General features: G+C 38.6%; 2 protein-coding genes across 3 annotated transcripts in view; one reads left to right on the forward strand and one right to left on the reverse strand.

Annotated features, from left to right (window-relative positions):
* Nucleotides 1-147: 147 nt before the first annotated feature.
* Nucleotides 148-21,722, reverse strand: SPA17 (sperm autoantigenic protein 17). Its single transcript, XM_003253327.4, has 5 exons — nucleotides 21,598-21,722; nucleotides 19,875-20,055; nucleotides 13,867-13,937; nucleotides 3,174-3,260; nucleotides 148-639 (listed from the first exon to the last, which is right to left on the reverse strand). Exons 2-5 carry the CDS (start codon nucleotides 20,026-20,028, stop codon nucleotides 496-498), a joined length of 456 nt encoding a protein of 151 aa, XP_003253375.1. The 5' UTR covers nucleotides 20,029-20,055; nucleotides 21,598-21,722; the 3' UTR covers nucleotides 148-495.
* SIAE (sialic acid acetylesterase) overlaps nucleotides 19,897-23,373 on the forward strand; it is a 39,777-nt gene continuing 36,300 nt past the window's right edge. The window contains exon 1 of one of the 2 annotated variants that reach the window (XM_030794768.1): nucleotides 19,897-20,035. Coding sequence is in view for 1 of the 2 variants with exons in the window: in XM_003253328.4 (XP_003253376.1) it covers nucleotides 21,858-21,924 (67 nt within the window). In the remaining variant the exon portion in view is untranslated. Of the gene's footprint in view, nucleotides 20,036-21,686; nucleotides 21,925-23,373 lie in introns of those variants that run through there. The other variant, XM_003253328.4, reaches the window with a different exon arrangement.

Raw genomic sequence — 23,373 nt, forward strand, 5'->3', positions numbered from 1 at the left:
GACTTGGGGTTTCACCATGTTGGCCAGGCTGAAGGAGGCAGATTTTTGTCCCAGCTTATCTTTCTAAAAATTCCAAAATTAAATAGACTATCCTTAAAAAGCAGTGAAATTCTTTATCACTAGGAGTGAAACAGGAGCTAAAGAACATTTTTGGGGGATGTGATAGAGAGGATTTATTCATTTAATAATGGTTAGAACACACAACCTCTGAGATCTCTGTAATCTCAGATACTTTAGTTCTATAATTCTAAATCCAAGGGTCTCTATAGATAGGCTTGAGACAAGTGTAAACAAACTCATGATCTCAGAGAAATCTTCAAGTGGCATGTTTCAATGGTATGCTTATTAAACAAATGCTCATGACAGATTTTCACAACAGCAATGAATGTTATTTCACAACATCAAATCTTCCTTCCTCAGGAAAAAATGACATTAATAAGAAGGTTGATAGATTTGGATTATTTTTCATGTTTCCTGGAGGTAAAACCAGTGTCCTCACTTGTTTTCCTCTTTTTCCTCATTTTGAAGACTATTTGTTTTCATTTTCTTTGCCTCCTCTCTGGCTATGTGTCCCCGGAAGGCAGCTTGGATTTTGACAGCAGCAACCTCTTCTTTTTCCTTATCTTCCTCAGAAGAGTCCTTCATCGAAAGGAGAAAAAGTAAGAGACTCTTTAAACATGCCGTATTTTTGATGCCACAAAAATAAATGGATAAAATTTAATCATTTTAGGGATGCAACTATCTGAGAGCTGTTGCTTCCTGAGGGAATTTCATATATTGTCACATTGTATATGTACCAAATGGCAAATGCCAAAATAGCAGGCATTTTGTTTTGTCACTCTTTTAATATGTCTCTGCAACAAAAGATCATTGCCAACTTTCATTCCCCCAAAATAGTGCCTATTTAAGTTTCCTGAGCAACAACATTTTTCAGGGAGTTGGGGGGACAAGAAAGAATCCTTGAGGCATGGTAAAAATGTTAAGAAGAAACAATTGTAAATGTTATGTTTCAAAATAATCACAATTACATATAATGAATTAGAATAACTTCTCAATTTCTCAACGATTAGCTAATCATAGTCATACATTTAAAGTGAGGTGCCAAAGAGAAATCCATTTAGTCCAATAATGTCAGTTTTAACATGGTTGGTTGAACTTTGGCACATACCCTCTTTTTAAAAAATTGGGTATAAATTTTTAGCTATAAATTTACAGACAGTAAAATGCATGAATCTTCAGTGTACAATTGAATATATAGCTTTTAATATATCTTTTAAAATTATAGAAATGACATGTATACACTTTAAAAACTCAAATGTCACTGGCATTGATAGTTTTCTCCCCCTATCCAAATCCTGCTCCTGGGAGATACCCATTATTATGAGTTGAGTATCTACATCCTTCCAAAATTTCTCTATATGCAAATATATTCATGTGGGTATATATATATATGCCTTTTTATTTTAAAAATGAGATCATGCTAATCACAAAGTTCTGCAGCTACTTTTTCCATGTAACGATATATCTTGGTTCTCTTTTTCTGTATTATTACTCAGTGTATAACTCTGCCCATTCTTTTTTTATGACATCATTATATTATACTGATGTACTTTGATTTTATATTTACTCAATCTCATATTAACGGACCTTTGGGTTGCTCAAGCCTCCTATCCCCATATTATAAATAATGAGACAAATCTAGCTCTTAAACTTTTAAATGCAAACAGAATGGTACAAAATTCTTCGAGATGACATCCTAATATAGGCAAACAAATACACTCAAGTTGGAAATCAATGAGATCCCTACTCAAACTCATGAAAACCTGTGTAAGAGCACCTATGAAAGACGTAAGGAAATAAAACTCTCTTCTTCCTTGACTTCCTGTTACATCTTAATGTTAATCTTCCTGTTATATCCTAATGTAATGTTATTTCAGTACAACCCAATGCCATTGGGTTGTACTGATACAATTCTGGAATAACCTGTAAATCTTATAGGGAAAAGCAATGCATCATTAGGTAGGAAGTAGGGTATTCCTTGAGGGGATATCCATTCTGGCTGCCAGTTCTTGGGTAACTACCTGGGACCTGAGACATAAAAAGGAGCTCACAAGTTTGAACTTCGACATTTTAGAGAGTGAGTTCTTCTTTCTCATGAGGCCTAGTCCACAAGAGTCTGGAGTATGAAGAATATAGATAATGATGTACTGGTAAGTGTTTTAACAACTGGCTTTCCAGAAGAAACAAAGCCCTGATTTGCAGTGTTTGCCATGGTTTTAATATTCTCATTGTGGCTGACTTCAAGTTATTAAAGTGACATTACTGAACATGGGCCTTTGAGGGTGGACTTCGCTATGTCTTTTTTTTCCTTTTTTTGAGAAGGAGCCTTGCACTGTCACCCAGGCTGGTGTGCAGTGGCGCGATCTTGGCTCACTGCAACCTCTGCCTCCCGGGTTCACGCCATTCTCCTGCCCCAGCCTCTCGAGTAGCTGGAACTACAGGCGCCCGCCACCACGCCCGGCTAATTTTTTCTATTTTTAGTAGAGATGGGGTTTCACCGTGTTAGCCAGGATGGTCTCAATCTCCTGACCTCGTGATCTGCCTGCCTTGGCCTCCCAAAGTGCTGGGATTACAGATGTGAGCCACCACGCCCCGCCTCCGCTATGTCTTGACTGCTTGGATGTAGTACATCAGGCACAAAGGCATTTTTGTAGAGCGTTATGCATGGAAGATGAATAAGCCACATTGTTGTAAAGCCATTATTTTGGCCATATGTAATTCCCTGTGATTTTCCTTTTGTTATCTCTGAAATTTGCCATTGTGTATTGGTGACAGCACCAATTAGTGAAAAATTCCCAAAGTGGAAGATGAATCTGAAGGATCATGACTGGGGCTGTGAGTTCTGTCTGCCCTTCCCCATAGGGAGATTTTTCCATCCATTAACAATCTTGAAAAATAAGATTTCATTTTTAAGGGAAAAATGAATTTTTGGTCATAAGAGGCATGGCTGAAAATTATCTACCAGTTAGTTTATCACTGATGTTAATTATCTGGAAAGTAAAATCATAATTTTGACAATAAAGATAACAGACATTCATATTTGGAGTTCAATTTTAAATTGGGCAATATCATTCTTTGTAGGAATCCAATAGTACATGAAAAATATTACATACTAAGATGGTGACTGATGTCTCTTCCTCCTTCCCAGATATCTGAGACTTTTCTTGTTTAGGATCACTTTTCTCAGGTGGTTCTTGCTGCTGGACAGATAGGAGAGAGCCACAATTAGCAATGTTTCCAAAATAGCAAAGTCTTGTATCAAACTGCTTAGAAGTAATGAAATATTACTTTAAATTACTGAGAAATAGAGGGAATTAAATACTATGTATTTATCTTTTAATAAGGAAAATACATTGAAACAAGAAGAAATAATAAAAGCTCTTAAAGGAATATGTGTAAACAAATATTAAAGACCAAATAATTGGCAAAAATGTTTGATCTGTTGCTTTCGGAATGTGTGTACCGCTGTTTTATGTTAAAAATAAACCACTGTCCTATACTAAAAGTTGATAAGATGATGTAATGAATCCTGAACAAAGTATAAAAAGAGGTTCCGATAGTTTCTAAAATAGGAATAAAATAAATGGCATTGTGTTCCATAATGTGACATCAAATTGACTTTTTAGTGACGTTTATGGATTAAAACTAGTCAAAGTAGTAAGTTTTGCTGTGGAGTTTTGCTTTATGATTTAAATATAAAAGGAGAAACCACCTCTGCCTATTTTGACATGGCTATTTAAGTCCTCCTTCATTACTAATTCACACCTATGGAAAGAGCTTCTTTAACCCATAAAACCAAAATTTAAGAATATATAAGTTAATCAAATAAAGCCTTTAGAATTAAAAAAAGAAACACCCCAAAATGGCTATGTGATGCAAGGATTTAAAATCTTTCAACATTATTCCTTTGATTTTGATAAAACATGAATACAAATAAAACATGAGCACAGAGAATCTGGTAAAATGGAAATACACACAACACACCCATATCTGCAGGCACAAATGGATGGAACTTCACTTTCAAACTCATGTGATAAGTGACAGCTCCTTCTTCAGGAAATTCCCCAAATCTACTGGAGAACACCACCAAAACTTGAACTTTGTTAATTCTTTTCAATTCTAATATCTGCTGTGCTTTGTGGCTAATAGTACTACCTCAGTTGTCTAGAGCAGTGTTCTCAAATTTTAATGTACCTACGAATTACTCTGATGATCTCTTAAAAATGTAACTTCTGATTTGTAGACCTGGAGTGGGGCCCAATACTTTGAATTTCTTCTTTTTCTTTTATATTTGTACAAATTTATGGAGTACATGTACAATTTTGTTACATGTGTGGATTGGTGATCAAGTCAGGGCTTTTAGGGTGTCCATCACCCAAATAATGTACATTTTAGCCTTTAACCAATTTCTCATTATTCTCCCTTCTCCCACCTCTCCTCTTCTGAGTCTCCATTATCTGTCATTCCACTGTCTATGTCCATTTAAACACATTTTTTCAGCACCCACTTATGAATGAAAACAAGCACTACATGTCTTTCTGGGCCTGGCTTGTTTCACTTAAGATAATGGCCTCCTGTTTCGTCCACGTTGCTGGAAAAGACACGACTTCATTCTTTATTATGGCTGAATTGTATTCTATTGTGTATATATCCCATATTTTCCTTATTCATTCGTCCATTGGACAGACACTTAGGTTGATTCCATATCTTTGCTGTTGTGAATGGTGCTGCAAACAACACAAAAATGAAGGTATCTTTTGATATATTGATTTATTTTCCTTTGGGTAGATATCTAGTAGAGAGATTGCTGGACTGAATGGTCGTTTTATTTTTAGTTATTTGTGAAATCTCAATACTGCTTTCCTTAGAGGCTGTACTAATTTACATTCCTGACAACAGTGTATAAGAGTTCTCCTTTCCCTGCATCCTTGCCAGTATCTGTTACTCTTTTGCCTTTTTCATAGTAGCCATTCTGAGTGGGGTAAGATAATATCTTATTGTAATTTTGATTTGTACTTCTCTGATGATTAGTGATATTGAGCATTTTTTAATATACCTGTTGGACATCTGTATGTCTTCTTCTAAAAAATCTCTATTCATATCCTTTTCCAAGATCTTTTTTCTTTTTCTTTTTTTTTTGAGACAGGGTCTCACTCTGTTGCCCAGGCTGGAGTGCACTACAGCTTTGACCTGTGGGCTCAAGTGGTCCTCTCACCTTAGCCTCCCAAGTAGCTGGGGACTACAGGTGCACACCACCACATCTGGCTGATTTTTTGAAGAGATGGGTTTCACCATGTTGCACATGCTAATGTCAAGCTCCTGGGCTCAAGCAATCTTCCTGCCTTGCCTCCCAAAGTGCTGGGATTACAGGCATGAACCACCATGCCCAGCCCTTTGCCCACTTTTTAATCAGATTACTTATTTTTTGTTGTTGTTGAATTGTTGGACTCCCTTGTGTATTTTGGATATTAGTCCCTTGTTGGATGAATAGTTTGCAAGTAATTTCTCCCATTCAACAGCTTATCTCTTCACTCTGTTGATTATTTCTTTTACTGTGCAGAAGCTTTCTAGTTTAATTAAATCCCATTTGTCTATTTTTGTTTTTGTTGCCTGTGCTTTTGTGATCTTAGTCATACCTTCTTTGCCTAGACCAATATCCAGAAAAGTTTCTCCTAGGTTTTCTTCTAGTATTTTTACAGTTTTAGGTCTTATGTTTAAGTCTTTAATTCATGATGAGTTGATTTTTGTGTACGATGGGAGATAGGGGTCCAGTTTCGTTTTTCTATATATGGCTCTTCAATTTTGCTAGCACTATTTATTGAAGAGGATGTCCTTTCCACCATATATGGTCTTATCAGCTTTGCTAAAGATCAGTTAGCTATATGTATATGCTTTATTTCTGGCTCCTCTCCTCTATTCCGTTGATCTATGTATCTGTTTTTATACCAGTTCTATGCTGTTTCAGTTACTATAGCCTTGTATTAGGTTAGTGCAAAAGTAATTGCGGTCTTTTCTACTAAAATAGCAAAAATGGCAATTACTTTTGCACCAACCTATAATATCACTTGAAGTCAGGTAATGTGATGTCTCCAGTTTTGTTCGTCCTGTAAGGATTGCTTTGGCTATTTGGACTCTTTTTTGATTCCATATGAATTTTAGGATTGTTTTTCTCAATTCTGTGAAAAGTGAGTTGGTACCTTGATAGGGACAGCACTGAATCTGTAGATTGTTTTCAGAAGTATGGTCATTTTAAAGATATTAATTCTTCTGATCCATGAGCCTGTGATGCTTTTCCATTTGCTTGTATTATCTTCAATTGGTTTCATCAGTGTTTTGTAGTTTTTCTTGTACAGCTTTTTCACCTCCTTGGTTACGTTTACTCCTATGTGTTTTCTAAAGCTGTTATAAATGGGATTGCCTTCTTGATTCCTTTCTCAGTTAGACTGTTATTAGTGTATAGAAATGCTAATGATTTATGTGCATTGATTTTGTATTTTGCAACTTTACTGAATTCATTTAACAAATCTAAGAGTTTTCTGGTGGAGTCTTTAGATTTTTCTAGACATAAGATTATATTGGGAGTCAGTCATGATGGCACATGCCTGTAATCCTGGCACTTTGGGAGGCCAAGGCAGGATGATCGCTTGAGGCCGGGAGTTTGAGACCTGCCTGGACACCATAGCAAAAGCCCGTTTTTACAAAAGACAAAAACATTATTCAGTGTGGTGGCACATGTTTGTAGTCCTAGCAACTTGGGAGGATAAGATGGGAGGATCCCTTGAGCCCAGGAGGCCAAGGCTACAGTGAGCTATAATTACAGCATGGCACTCCAGCCTGGATGACAGAGTGAGATCCCACTCTGAATATATATACATATATATATATCAATGAACAGAGATAAGTGACTTCCTCTTTTCCAATATGGATGCTTTTTATTTCTTTCCCTTACCTCATTGCTCTGGCTAGGACTTCCAGTACTATGTTGAATAGGAGGGGTGAAAATGGGCATTCTTGTCTTGTTCCTCTTCTTTGGGGGATTGCTTTCAACTTTTTCTCATTCAGTATAATATTAACTGTGAGATTTTTGTACACGGCATTTATTGTTTTGAGGTATGTTCCTTCTGTGCCTAGTTTGTTGAGGGTTTTTATCATGAAGGGATGTTGTATTTTATCAAATGCTTTTTCTGCATATGGTTTTTGTCTTTCATTTTGTTGATGTGATGTATCACATTTATTGATTTGCATATGTTGAACCATCCCTGCATCCCTGGTTTAAAACTGATTTTATCATGGTGTATTACCTTTTTGATGTGCTGTTGGATTCTGTTTGCTAGTATTATGTTGAGGATTTTTGAATCTATGTTCATCAGGAATATTTGTCTGCAGTTTTCTGTTTTTGTTGGGTCCTTGTCTCATTTTCGTATTAGGGTGATATTGGCCTCATAGAATGAGTTAGGGAGAATCCGTTCTTCTCAATTTTTTGGAATAGTTTCAGGAGGCTTGGTATTAGTTTTCCTTTGTATGTAGAACTGGGTAGAATTTGGCTGTGAATCCATCCAGTCCTGGGCTGTTTTTTGGTGGTGTTGGGGTGGGGGAGATTTTTATTACAGAATCAATCTTGCTACTCATTATTAGTCTGCTCAGGTTGTCTATTTCTTCCCGGTTCAATCTTGGTAGGTTGTATGTTTCCAGGAATTTATCTATTTCCTCTATGTTTTCCAGTTTGTGAGTGTATAATTGTTCATAATGGTCTCTGATGACCATTTGTATTTCTGTGCTATCAGTTGTAACGTCTTCTTTTTCATTTCTGATTTTGTTTATTTGGGTCTTCTCTCTTCTTGGTTAGTCTAGCTAGCCATTTATCAATTTTATTTATCTTTTCAATGAACCAACTTTTTGTTTTGTTAATCCTTTGTATTGTTATTTTAGTCTTTAATTTAGTTTTGCTCTGATCTTTTTTTCCCTTCTGCTATTGTTTGGTTTGTTCTTGCTTTTCAAGTTGCTTGAGTTCATCCTTTAATTGTTAATTTGTAATCTTTCTACATTTTTGACATAGGCATTTATTGCTATCAACTTCTCTCTTAGCACTACTTTTTCTGTATACCATAGGTTTTGTTATGTTGTGTTTCGTTTTCATTTGTTTCAAATAGTTTTTTAAAATTTCTGTCTTAAGTTCTTTTTTGATCCAATAGACATTCAGAAACATGTTGTTTAATTTCCATGTATTTGTATCATTTCCAAAGCTCCTCTTGGTATTGAATTTTAGTTTAATTCAACTGTGGTCTGACAAGATTCTTGATATTATTTTGACTTTTTAAAATTTGTTGAGACTTGTTTTGTGCCCTAACACAATATGGTCTATCTTTGAGAATGTTCCATGTGCTGATGAAAAGAATATATATTCTGCAGTTGTTGGGTAGAATGTTCTGTAAATGTCTGTTAGGTCCATTTGTTTAAAGTCAAATTTAAGTCCAATGCTATTGTATCAGTCCATTCTCACAGTGCTATGAAGAAATACCTGAGACTGGGTAATTTATAAAGAAAAGAGGTTTAATTGATTCACAGTTCTGCATGGCTGGGGGGGCCTCAGGAAACTTACAATCAAGGCGGAGGGCACCTCTTCAAAGGGTGGCAAGAGAGAGAATGAGAGCAGGGCAAAGAGGGAAAAGCCGCTTATAAAACCACTCCCCCCATCCATGATTCCATTACCTCCAGGAGATCCCTCCCATGATATGTGGGAATTATGAGAACTACAATTAAAGATGAGATTTGGGTGAGGACACAGCCAAAGCATATCATTTGGCCCCTGGCCCCTCCAAAATCTCATGCTCTCACATTTCAAAACAGAATCATGCCTTTCCAACAGTCCCCCAAAGTCTTAACTCATTCCAGCATTAACCCAAAAGTCCAAGTTCAGTCTTATTTGAGACAAGGCAAGTTCCTTATGCCTATGAGCCTGTAAAATCAAAAGCAAGTTAGTTACTTCCCAGATACAATGGGGGTACAGGCATTGGGTAAATACACCTGCTCCAAATGGGAGAAACTGCCCAAAACAAAGGTGCTACAGGCCCCATGTAAGTCTGAAATCCAACAGGGCAGTCATTAAACTTTAAAGTTTCAAAATGATCTTCTTTGAGTCCATGTCTCATATCCATGGTGTGCTGATGCAAGAGGTGGGCTCCCATGGCCTTGGAAAGGGGCCAATGTACAGTTCAGGCCATTGCTTCAGAGGGTGCAGACCCCAAGCCTTGGTGGCTTACATGTGGTGTTGAGCCTGTGGGTCCACAGAAGTCAAGAATTGAGGTTTGGGAAACTCCACCTAGATTTCAGAGGATGTGTGGAAACACCTGGATGTCCAGGCAGAAGTTTGCTGCAGGTGCAGAGCCCCCATGGAGAACCTCTACTAGGGTAGTGCAGAAGGGAAACGTGAGGTTTTGCAGGGTAAAGCGCTCCCTTCCTGGCTGCTTTCCTGGGCTGGCATTGAGTGTGTGCAGCTTTTCCATGTGCACAGTGCAAGCTGTTGGTGGATCTACCATTCTAGGGTCTGGAGGATGGTGGCCCTCTTCTCACAGCTCCACCAGGCAGTGCCCCAGTGGGGACTCCGTGTGGGCTCCGACCTCATGTTTCCCTTCTGCACTACCCTAGTAGAGGTTCTCCATGGGGGCTCTGTGCCTGCAGCAAACTTCTGCCTGGACATCCAGGTGTTTCCACACATCCTCTGAAATCTAGGTGGAGTTTCCCAAACCTCAATTCTTGACTTCTGTGGACCCACAGGCTCAACACCACATGTAAGCCACCAAGGCTTGGGGTCTGCACCCTCTGAAGCAATGGCCTGAACTGTACATTGTCCCCTTTTAACCAGAGCTGGAGCTGAAGCAGCTGGGACACAGGGCACCATGTCCCAAGGCTGCACAGAGCAGGGGAGCCCTGGGTCTGGCCGAGGCAACCATTTTTCCCTCCTATGCCTCCAGTCTTGTGATGGGAGGTTGCTGTGAAGGTCTCTGACATACCCTGGAGACATTTTCCCCATCCAGCCTGGATGACAGAGTGAGATCCCACTCTGAATATATATACATATATATATCAGTGAACAGAGATAAGTGACTTCCTCTTTTCCAATATGGATGCTTTTTATTTCTTTCCCTTACCTCATTGCTCTGGCTAGGACTTCCAGTACTACGTTGAATAGGAGGGGTGAAAATGGGCATTCTTGTCTTGTTCCTCTTCTTTGGGGGATTGCTTTCAACTTTTTCTCATTCAGTATAATATTAGCTGTGAGATTTTTGTACACAGCATTTATTGTTTTGAGGTATGTTCCTTCTCATTACTTATGCAAATTTCTGCAGCCAGCTTGAATTTCTCCCCAGAAAATGGGGTTTTCTTTCTATTGTATCATCAGGCAGCAAATTTTCTGAACTTTTATGATCTGCTTCCTCTTGAATGCTTTGCTGCTTAGAAATTTCCTCTGCCAGATACCGTAAATTATCTCTCTCAAGTTCAAAGTTCCACAGATCTTTAGGGAAGGAGCAAAATGCTGCCAGTTTCTTTGCATAGTAAGAGTGACCTTTACTCCAGTTCTCAACAAGTTCCTCATCTTCATCTTAGACCACCTTAGCCTGGACTTCGTTGTCCATATCACTATCAGCATTTTGGTCAAAGCCATTCAACAAGTCTCTAGGAAGTTCCAGACTTTCCAACATCTTCCTGTCTTCTGAGCCCTCCAAATAGTTCAAACCTCTCTGCCTGTTACCCAGTTCAAAAGTTGCTTCCACATTTTTGGGTATCTTTCCAGTAATGCCTCACTCTCTGCAGTACCAATTTACTGTATTAGGCCGGGAGCAGTGGCTCATGCCTATAATCCCAGTAATTTGGGAAGCCGAGGTGGATGGATCACTTGAGGCCAGGAGTTTGAGACCAGCCTGGCCAACATGTCGAAAATACAAAATACAAAAATTAGCTGAGCGTGGTGGCATGCACCTGTAATTCCAGCTACTCGGGAGGCTGAGGCAGGAGAATCACTTGAACCCAGGAGGCAAGGGTTCCAGTGAGCCAAGGTTGTGCCACTGCACTCCAGCTTGGGTGACAGAATGGGACTCTGCCTCAAAAAAAAAATTAGTGTATTAGTTTGTTCTTACGCTGCTATGAAGAAATACCTGAGACTGGGTAATTTATTAAGAAAAGAGGTTTAATTGATTCACAGTTCTGCATGGCTGAGGAGGCCTCAGAAAACTTACAATCATGGTGGAAGGCATCTATTCACAGGGTGGCAGGAGAGAGAATGAGAGCCGAGCAAAGGGGGAAAAAGCCCCTTATTAAACCATCACCCCCCATGATTCAATTACCTCCCACTGCATCCCTCCCACAACATATGGGGATTATGGGAACTACGATTCAAGATGAGATTTGGGTGGGGACACAGCCAAATGATATCAGTTACTTTGTTGATTTTCTGTCTAGATAATTTGTCTAATGCTATGAGTGGGGTGTTGAAGCCCCTCACTATTATTGTATTGCAGTCTACCTCTGTCTTTAGACATAGTAATTTTTTTTAATGAATCTGGTTGCTCCAGTGCTGGGTGTGTATATATTTACAATTGTTATATCCTCTTACTGAATTGATCCCTTTATCATTATAAAATAAACTTGTTTATTGTTGTTTTTTACTGTTACCTAATATAACTATAGCTACTTCTGCTTGCTTTTGGTTTCTGTTGGCATGGAATATCTTTTTCCACCTCTTTATTTTCAGTCTAAATGTTTTTACAGGTAAGGTGAGTTTCTTATTAGCAGCATATAGTGGAATCATGTTTTGTTTTGTTTTTTTAAAGAAATCCATTCAGCCAGTCTATAGCTTTTATGTTGAGCATTTAATCCATATATGTTTAAAGTTATTATTGATATGTGGAGTTTTATTCCTTTTGTCATATTGTTAATTGCTTTCTGGTTATTTTATACATTGTTTCTTTTTCTCTTCCTGTTTGTCATTGTGGATTGGTGGAATTCTGTAGTGGTGCCATTTGATTCATTTCTGTTCCTCCTTTGTGTGATCGCTTTAACAGTGAGTTTTACACTTTCATTTGTTTTCATGATGCTAAATGCCATTTTTTTGCTTCCAAGTTTAGGATTTCCTTGAACACTTCTTGTAGGGCCAGCCTAGTACAGACGAATGCCCTCGGCATTTGCTTGTTTGGGAAATATTTTATTTCTCCTTCATTTATGAAGGTTAATTTTGCTGGATATAGAATTCTTGGCTGATAGTTGTTTTCTTTCAGCTCTTTGAATTATCATCCCACTCTCTCCTGGCCTGTCAGGTTTCTGCTGAGAAGTATGGTTATTAGTCTGATTGGGTTTCTCTCACAGTTGATGAGATGTTTTCATCTTGCTGTTTTTAGAATTCACTCTTTGACTTTAGATAGTTTGATTTTAATGTGCTGTGGGGAAAACTTTTTTTTTTTTGCATTGTATTTGTTTAGGGAATCACTGCACCTCCTATATCTGGATGTTTAAATCTCTTCCTAGACTTGTGATGTCTTCATCTGTTATTGCATTAAACAGGTTTTCTGAGCCTTCTGATCTTTTTATCCTTGGGGATACCAATAATTCAAATATTCAGCTGCTTTATGTTGTCCCAAATGTCTTAAAGGCTTTGTTTATTCTTTATTTTTGTCTTACTGGATTGTTTCAGACCTGTATTCAAGTTCTAAAATTTTTTTGTTCTACTTAGTCTAGTCTATTGTTAAATCTTTTGAATGTATTTTATATTTCCTTCAATAAATTCTTCAATTCCAGAATTTATGTTAGAGTTTTCTTAAGAATAAAAATCTATCCCCTTGTAAAATTTTTCATTCATATCCTGAATTGTTTCACTGAGTTCTTTGTATTGGTTTTCAGATTTCTCTTGCACCTCACTGACCATATTTAAAAATCAGTATTTTGAGTTCCTTATCTGAGACTTTAAGAATTTCATTCCGGTTATGATCTATTGCTGGAGAACTGTTGTGTTCATTCTGGGGTTTCATATTTCCTTGTTTTTCATGTTTCCTGTGAGACTCTGAATTTCTATCAAGTTTCCAGTTGATGCCAATAATGCTGATTCCACACAGCCTTTCTCAACCAGCATTCATTATCTGAACCATGGAACACAGAGAATGTTTTGAGAGGCTCTTTTCTCAATTCTCCCAAGGATGGTACCTAACCAGAACCATTCCAGATACAAATCAGGACACTGATTCCTTACAAGCAATTAGTGCCTTTGGTTTAGGGCTTAATTTTTTTGAGGAAACTGTCTTTGTAAAGCTGCTAAAGAGAAAGGCTCAGACTCTGAAAAAACTAGCCTTATAGAGAAAACTAGCTTTATAGAGAAAACTACACCATTACCATCTTTAATTCTAACCAGTCTTTTGTATCAATAATATCATATCAATGATAATGAAATAATTGGACTAATAGTGTTTTGGTCTATGAAATATCATCTATTAATTCAGTGATTATTTGTGGAGTACCTGCTATTGCTTAGCACTGTGATGCTGAAAACATTTGAAGAATAAATGATGAAATAATTATTCATAACTTTTAAGCACCTTCTTCCTGTTGTTCATCGTTAAACTTAAGTGAAATATCTGTACATGACTCAGATACTTTAGAAAAATATTCTCAGCAAAAAATCCCAGCACAATTAAAAAGATTTATTAAGTTATTTGTGATTCCTCCTCACATAATTCTCACAATTCTGGGGATAGCCTAATAATCTCTAGCTGTAGACGGAGAGAAGAAATAGCCAAATCCAACAGCTTCAAAGGACCATACCTCGAATGCATGATTGTTATAGAAGCGGTCTTCTACCTTACTCCCCCATTCTGCTGGATCAAAGTTGGTTTCTAAATAATAAAAATATAATAACTTCAGATTTATTTGAATTCATTAAGGTAAATGTGGAATAGTAACAAAAGTATAAGTTTCTTGTTTCAAATTACAGGTTCTTTACTGGCAGTCCAAAATCTTATTGACATTGTACATAGCCTAGCACTGCAGACGTTACCAGTGATTATTAAATATATGATAACCAACTGAACATTGGATGAGCCTTTGGGGATATTTAGAAAAGCACTAAAAACTTAATTTCTGCCTTCATAGAATTTATAATAAAATGGGAAAAAGAACAAATGCCAGTATTTAAATATAAATGTAGACACTTAGAACATGTATTAGTAAACACAGAAAAATGTATAAACCTAAATGCTAAGCTGTCAGAAAGTTTGGAAAAGTGAAAGATGGGAGAAATTTTTTTAAATGAAGTATATTATGTAGACAGTTGACACAGACAAGCAGAGGGATTTATTTTTAAACAAGTTTTTTCTTTAACTTTATATTATGAAAATTTCAAACTTAAAAAGTAGATATGATAACAAACTCCCATGAGCATATTGTCTAGATTCAATGATCAACCCATGATTATTTTATCTATAACCTTTTCTTCTGATTATTTTTCTGCACTTTTTTCTGATTATTTTTAACCCAACCCCTTGCATCCTGTTATTTTATCTACAATTATTTATTTCAGAATGTATCTCAATATATACTCTTTTAAAATAAAAACCACAACACCACTATCATACTTCAAAATACTAAAAATATTAATAATTCCTCAATATCCTCAACTATTCAGTCCACTATCCAAATTCCTTCCATTGTCTATTTATTTGTTGATTCAAATCAGGACTCCGAAAACGGGTACACACAGCTCTTTGTATGTCTTTTAAATTTCTTTTAAAGGAAGATCCCCCAGCCCCTATTCTTTCCTTGCAATTTATCTGTTGATGAAATTAGGTCATTTTCCCTTTGGAGTTTTTCACAGTTCAGATGTTTCTGACTATCCCCATGGTGGCTTTTAACAAGTTCTTCTGCCTTTGAATTTCCTGTAGCTAGCTGTATAGGTTTGATCTAATTCAGGTTTGATGGTTTGATTTTTTTTCTGCAAGTACACTTGATTGGTAGTGCTGTGTAATTCTGTCATAAATTTATAATATCTGGTTACTCATTTTATAATTTTTATTGGCCCCCTGATGATCCTTGCTTAGATCATTTCTTTAGGGGTTGTGAAATAGTAATGCTCTAATTTGATCAATACTTCTTTATTTTCTGGAGTACTCATTAAGGAAAACTTTTCCTCATCAACCGTTTGGTTACTCTGAAGAACAGTTCTTACAGAAAAGAAAGGTTAAAGGTTTAGTTCTTTCCTTTTATTTACCAGTTTTCAGAATAATCAGTTGGATTCCTAGGATCCTCTCAAGATGACCAATGAGTTTTTTTTAACCATCACAAATTCACGAATGTTTAAGAAAATGGATGCATTTCAATCCAATGCACATATTATTCTTATTGATGCTTTAATTATTAAACATTTGTCCAGTGGTAGCTTATTCAGGTGCTCAAATGTTCCTGAGTCCTTTGGAAACACCTCTAGTAACCTTTGATAGCTTCCTTGTTCTCTGGTATGGCAAGACGTTCAGCCTAATCTGGTATATTTCCTGCCAAGTTCATGAAATTAGCTTGTTTTCCAAGAAGCCCTCATTCCTGGGAATGGTATTTAGAGATGACAGCCTAGAAGCTGGGTGCTCACTGGTACTGGGTTGGTCATTGTTTTGAGACCTTTAATGTACAGAGCTAGAAAATACTTCTTTCATTTTTTAAAGAGAAAACATGAGGTCACAGTGATATTTTTCAACTCAAATTTAAGATTACAGGATTTTATTAACCTCTTTCATTTTCATAATTGTATGTTGTTTTTCCTACACCAAAAATCTTCTTCCTAATAACACTAGCTTAGTTGCTTACTTGCTTTGTTCTACAATATACAATTTCAATATATAATTTCAGAATAACCGTACCATAATATGATTAACAATGATTACTGAAAATAGCTTAAGGGTTTTTTTTTAAAGTTCATTTTGTTTTTAGGATATATGTACTAGGCATGTATGGTCAAATTACTCCATTTTAATATCACTTGAAATAATTCCTTTCTGTGTGGTTATGTCACCCAGTCTATACTAGTTAGGCTCATATGTTTCACTTTGCTTTTACATTTTAGAAACTGCTTTTTTTTTTGAGACAGAGTCTCACTCTGTCGCCAGGCTGGAGTGCAGTGGTGCGATCTCGGCTCACTGCAACCTCCGCCTCCTGGGTTCAAGCCATTCCCTTGCCTCAGCCTCCCGAGTAGCTTAACAATCTTAAATTTAAAATTATAACTATGTTAACCTTTTATGATTCGAAATTCAAGATATTTTCTATCATGTTCTCTCTACCCTGTTCACTTTCTCCTAAAGGTAAATGTTAAGTTTTTAAACATTTACTTTTCCATTTAAAAATATAAACAAAGCTGGGCATGGTGCCTCATGCCTGTAATCCCAGCACTTTAGGAGGCAGAGGCTGGCGGATGCTTGAGCTCAGGAGTTCAAGACCAGCCTGGGTAACACGGCAAAACACTGTCTCTACAAAACAAAACAAAACAAAAAACCTCCCCAAAACAAACATTAGCCCAGCGTGTTTGTGCATGCCTTTAGTTCCAACTACTCAGGAGGCTGAAGTGGGAAGACTGCTTGAGCCTGGGAGATTGCAGTGGAGCCACAATTACACCACTGCACTCCAGCCTGGGTGACAGAGCCAGAGCCAAACCCTGTGGCAAATACACACACACACACACACACACACACACAGTTATGTATTCATCAACCTCTTTTGTTAAATGATAGCATACTGGCCAGGTGTTGTTTCTCACAGCTGTTATTCCAGCGCTTTGAGAGGCTGAGGCAGGAGGATCATCACTTGAGCCCAGGAGTTTGAGGCCAGCCTGGACAACATCGTGAGACCCCCGTCTGTGTTAAAAAAAAATGGTAGCACACTAAGCACACTTTTCCCCATCTTGCTGTTTTCACTGAATATATCCTGAAAATCACTCCACAGTATCATCCATAGTATTATTGAGAGATTGTTCTCATTTTTGAAAACAGCTATATATATAATTCAGTTGTGTAGATGTGTTATAGTTTGTTCACTCAAACTCCTATGGATATTGGGGTTGTTTCTACAAAGAATGATGCTCTGAAAAGTGTAGAAGTGGCACTTCCGGGTCAAAGGTTAAATACATATATAATTTTGGTAGGTATTGCTAAGTTCCCCTCCCGGAAGTTATGGCATTTTGCTTATCTACCAGCAATGTATATAAATGCTTATTATCCCACAGCCTACAGAGCATGTTGGCTTTTTGCCAATGTAATGGAGGGGTTGTTATTGGTAGCTCAGTGTAGTTTTGGTTTGGACTTCTGTTATTATGAATTAGTTTGAATATATTTTCATAAGTGCCATTTGCATTCATTTTTGTGTGAATTATTTGCTCACATCTCTTGCCAATATTTTCTACTGGGTTCTATAAGCCTATAACACACTGTTTTTACAAACTATTTATTTATTAGGGCTATTAACCCATTGGGATATAAATTGCAAATATTTTTTGTTTGTCTTTTGTAGTTTTGTCTTCCTCACAGTGCTTTTTCTCATGTAAAAGTTTACTTTTATGTTGTCAATTTATAACAATCTTTTCTCTAACTGCTTCCGAATTTTTGAAGCAATTAAAGCAATTTAGCTAGCAAAATTTTTTCTTCTCTTATACATAAATTCATCCATATTTTCTTCTAGTATCTGTATGGTTTCTTTTAAAAAATATTTCTATACTCGACTAATTTGGAATTTGTCCTTGTGTATAAGAAATTGATCCAATTTCATCTTTTTCCTTCTTTATCTTAAAATAATAAAAAGTCCACCTTTTTCCTAGTGACCTGAAATACCATTTAAATCATATACTAACATGTTTCCTGTCACAAAAATAAAAATTAAGAGTAGTAACCACCTATGATGAATGCTGGCAAGGGAATTCTTGCATCGTGTGGGAGACTGAGCCAGAGGTCCATAATGATTGGTTTTTTTCCTTTTTGAAGAGACTGAATTCTGATACTTATATCTTCTAGATAATTTGTCTTTGGTTGACATGGGTGGAATTGGGTGTGGTGCTTACAATTTTTTCAAATGGTTTTACCCATTGTTTATTAGAGAGCTAGTGTCCTGAGACCATTAATCTGAATCATCATTTGCTTTAATTATTGTGATTCAGTAACAATGACGCAAATGTTTTTATAATGGAATGTTTCTGAGTTCTAAAATTAAATAATGACTAAAGACTTTTACTGCAAGAATTCATAGTTAATCTTATAATAAAATTAACGTTCATTATAATTCACCTATTTTCCCAAATAATTTAATTTTTTTCCCCTTCCAACTTTTATTTTAGGTTCAAGGGATACACGTGCAGATTTGTTACATGGTTAAACTCTGTGTTAAGGGGCTTTGGTGTAGAGACAATTTTGTTACCAAGATAATCAGCATAATGCCTGATAGGTAGTTTTTCAATCCTTACCCTCCTCCTACCTCTGCCCTCAAATAGGCCCCCAAGTCTATTGCCAAATGATTTCTCTTAATAACGTTCCTCTTCTAAATATAGTTTATCAAATGTTTTCAGTGGAAAATATTTAAAGTTTCAGATTGTGCAACAAATATTCACACTGACCGGATATGGAAAAGACCAGCAACATTCAGGAAATTGGCAGAGATTTTGAGCTCTGCTAGGGCAGGGCGAAAAAAGCAAGGGGTGGAGCTATGCAGTGTGTGTGGGAGTTGTTTTAATTCTACCCTTGTGCTAGGTTTTCTTCCACTATAAAATGATTACAATAGAATGTTTGTTTACTTGTGCCTATTTCTAGTTACCTTTACCACTCTGTTAGAATACTGTAATAAAAAGTAACGATGACAAGAATTTACACAAAATGGATGTTCTAATCAAGAATGGCTTTCTGGGGGTTGGAGCGGGGGTCGTGGTAGTGGGAAAGGGGACTATGTTGCCCAGGATGGAGTGCAGTGGCTATTCACAAGTTTAATCATAGCTCACTACTGTCTTGAATCCCTGGGCTCAAGTGATCCTCCTGCCTCAGCCCCTGAGTAGCGGGTACTAAAGGTGTGCACCACCATGTCTGGCTAAGGATAGGTTTTTAGTACAAAACTGTTAAAGTCATGACAGTCATAAACCTTCAAGGTTGGGGATTTGTAAATTTTATTTACAGGAGTGAAGGAATTTTGCTTTGGCTTTCAAAGAGTTACTGTTAGTGGGCATCTGGGTCTCTGTGCAGGATGGAACTTAGCATAAAGAATATAAATTACCTTTCCAAGCTGGTAGTCCACCTTTCAAATCAGTTTGTCTGTGCCGTTATTGCAGAACAGTTTCATATACCCCAGTGAATATCAGTTTATTTAAGGAGTGCAGAATTCTTTTTGCAGCACTTATAATACTTTCAAATGGAAGGAATCAAAATTGAAAGGAAACCACAGATACTCATCTCAGGAATAATAGTCAGCTGCCAGGGATGCACAGGAACAGTGTGCTGGAACGTGGCGAGGGTAGACTGTATGATCTTTTTATCCCCCACTGATTTCTCCCGAGAAATGTATGCTCTTTTGCAGTTACCTTCCATGCTATATGTCCGTGAGAAATACAATGAAGATGGTCTGAACAATGAACTGGTAATCTTCGATAATATGAAACGAATTTAAGAGAACATATCAAAGAGGTACATACTGTTTCAAAGAGCAAGAACTGTTATCTGAAACTCCCTGCCTCACAAAGGCTTTCTGCAGAATGGAGATGGTCTTAACCATAAACAAATGCTTAGTTTCTTATTTTAAAAAATGACTAATTTTAGAAAGCTTACTCTCTCTTTTCTCTAGAAGGCTCTCAAAATAGGCTGCTGCAAAAGCTGGTATATTGTCCGGTTGCTCTCTCAGAATCTCGCGTGTCAGCCCTTCAAGAAGATTCCCAAATCCTTGTGGAATTCGGTAGTGGGTGTTGGAGAATGGAATCGACATCTTCTTGGTAAGAACTGCCTATGGAACCTAAAGATTCATTAAAGAGTACTGTCTTTAAATTTGTCCGATTTTACTTATATAATCACAGCTATGCCAACAAATTATTTCTGAGACCCATATATTTGGACTTGAATTCTTTTTTTTTTTTTTTTGACAAGTCTCGCTCTTTCACCAGGCTGGATCATGGCAATCTCGGCTCACTGCAGGCTCGCCCCGTTAGCATTCTCCTGCCTCACTCCCTTACTGGACTACAGCGCTGCCACCGCCCTAATTTTTGTATCTTTTAAGATGGTTCACCGTTAGCCAGATGTCTCGATCTCCTACCTTTGATCCCCACCTCGCCTCCAATGCTGGATTACAGCTGAGCCACCGCCCCCCTTGAATTCTTTTTTCCCCAACACAACCCAAGCCCATCCATTTCTTCCAAAGAGTTTTGAAGTCTCCATTGTGAATTAGAATAACACAAACACAGACCCATTCACTAGGCCAAATCATTTAAAACCCTGCAAAAAACCCATAATTTTCAATATGACTTTTTCTCTTTACCCTTTATATACTCAAAAGGTAAGGGTAATTTTTGCTATCACACAGGAATTGAGAGAGAATGATTGCTAAAAAGTTAAATTGAATTCATTATCAATTGCTGAGAAGACCTTCTTTGAGGTCTATTTTTTTTTAAAAGTAGAAATTAGTCCTGGTTCTAGAAATTAATTTGTTGAATGAAGAAGTTGCACAATCTTTCCCTTTGCTGCCACTTCTGAAGCATGACCCACAATGCTTCGAACACCTTTGTACTGTGGAATGGGGTTATGCGTGCGTGTGTGTGAGGGGGGGATGGGATGGGATGGGGCTGTGTGTCATGATTTTGCAATCCCAGCCTCTAAAGTTTTAGAATTCTTGTATTTTCCGGTTTCTTCTTGACCAGGCTGTCTCTTTCTGTCTTGAAATACAAGGGCTAGATTAAGGGTAGCTGCTAAGCAGCGGGCTGAGCTACTGAGTATGAGAAGAATCCTCCCGGACCTGGCCTGTTAATGTGAGAGTGTGCGTCAATGCGGAATAGAGGCGGAGGCCGTGGTAGGGGTCCAGGTTGGGAGAACCAGACGGTTTAATGAGGCTCAGACTATGGAGGGTTCTCGTTTCATCGTTGTTTTTTTTTTTTTTCTTTGAGACGGGGGTCTCTGGTCTCGAACTCCTGGGCTCCAGGGATGCTCCTGCCTCAGCCTTCCGAGCAACTGGGATTACAGGCGCGCGCCACCACGCCTGACTCCTCTCTTTTGCTTTTTCTGAGGAAGCAGTAGTTGGGGGTATCGAACCATTCTAGGGTGGTGAAAAGGGCTGGCGAGATTCTGAACCAATGTGGGCAGAGGAGGGCGGGCGGAGGGGGCAGACCGGTCTAGTAGGGGGCGGGATGTTGAGGACCTGGGATTTCAGACTCGCACAGAATGGGCTGCCTCGGCTCCCAAACGGCCCAGGGCTCCGAGGCTGTGTCTGGGATGCTGAGAGAATGCGAGAGACGAAGGGAAAAGGCTAGGTCTTGGTGTCGGAGAGGAAGTGGGGAAGCGGCCTCACCTCCTTTCTCTCCGAGCTGGTGCCGCCGGTTCCGGTTGTTTTTCTCGTTGCTGGGTAACCGCTTTTTCTTAAAAAAAAAAAAAAAAAAAAAAAAAAAAAAAGCTACGGCGGCCGAGAAGGGGCGAGCACAGCCCAGTCCTGAGGTCGCGGGAGGCTCCGAGGACTGCAAAAGGGTGGAGCCGGCCTCGCCCCTGCCCAGGCCCCGGCCCTGCCGGGAGCCCACATTCCCAGTCCGGGGCGGCGGGCAGATCCTTGCAAGCATGGTCGCGCCGGGGCTTGTACTCGGGCTGGTGCTGCCATTAATCCTCTGGGCCGACAGAAGTGCAGGTGAGGCGGCCCGGCTTGGCCGGAGCCCTGCCCCTCAGCCTGTGCGGGCTCCAAGACCCCGTGTCCCCTGCGGGACTCGGATCCGCGCCCCTTTCTCTAGGTCGACGAAGGAAGCTAGCTAGGCTAGGGGCTCGCGTCTCCGACCGAGGCCCGGTCTGCAGGGGTCTGCTGGGTTGAACCCTGGCCTCTCCACTTTCTCCACCCGCCACTCACCATTCCTAACATGCAGCCTGTGAGCAGGGAGAAAGTGCGGTTTGTCTGAGTGGGGAGGCCCAAATGTGTCCAGAAGGAGGCCTTCGGGGTCCTGGAGTAACTACTGGGGAGTTCGGAGGGAAGGAGGCGAAGCTAGTTAGGTAATATTTGGAAACAGGTGACTGAGTCTTCCAACACATTTCAGCGCTACCCCCTCAGTGGTGCCCTTGGGGAGGGTTTGCTTCAGGCGGGGTTCCTTAGGGGAATTAAATTTTACTCGTTTAAGTGGTTATTAGGGCTAAGAAATACAACCCCCTCACTAGCTCAGACTATTTAAAGCTCAGTTTTGATTTCTGGTGCAGCTTATAGATATTGGTGGTGGGAAAATGTGAGTGGCATAGGGGAGGCTGGTGGCTCGCTTTGGCTGTTGTGCAGGTCAGATCTTGCCATTCGAATACCCTAGGCTGGACACTGGGTCACAGTATGGAGAAAGCAGGAGGTGCAATCTGTCTGATAATGCAAACTAAAGTGATAATGTTGGATTTCTTCCTTTTTCAAAACACTCAAAGAGTGGACCCCAGAGATCCCTGTTAAGAAATGAAAGTTGAGGTCAGAGAACAGTGTGCAGAAAAATGACTGCTGCTCTACCTGAGAGCCAGAAAAGTACCTAGATTCAGAGAAACTGCAGCCCATAAATGATTGTTCAGTCTAACAAAAGTGCAAAATGCTAGCACTCTGTATGCCATTTCCTGACTCTTATCTCCACTCAGTGACCTTTGAGATCCATCTTACGAGGTGGGAAGAAGATGTTTTATTAGGTTTTCAGTTAAAGGCTGTTTATTTTAGTGTCAGTATTTTATCTCCTCCTTTGGGTCATATTGTTACATCACCTTCATTAACATTGTTCACATTTTTCATTCATTAGTACTCTACTTGGTTGCATATCCTGACGTTTTTCCTTTAAGTCATTCTCCCTGTGCCCATGTTTACCATGTAATACTTGAGATGTACAAAATTATATGCAACGATGACACAATAAAATGAACACCCATGAGAGCAGCACCCAACTTAAGAACTAGAACATTGCCAGTCTATTGAGCCTGCCATTGTGCTCCTCACCAATGCATCCGGAGCTCCTCACCAGAGGCAACCACTGTCCTTTCTTCCCCATAACACTAATTCCTGTTTTTCTACTCCAGCCCCAAATGAAGGAAAAAACTGAAGACCTAAAAAATCCAAATGTTGGCTCACGCCTTT

Source organism: Nomascus leucogenys, chromosome 15, assembly GCF_006542625.1.
Source record: "Nomascus leucogenys isolate Asia chromosome 15, Asia_NLE_v1, whole genome shotgun sequence".
Lineage (NCBI taxonomy): Eukaryota > Metazoa > Chordata > Mammalia > Primates > Hylobatidae > Nomascus > Nomascus leucogenys.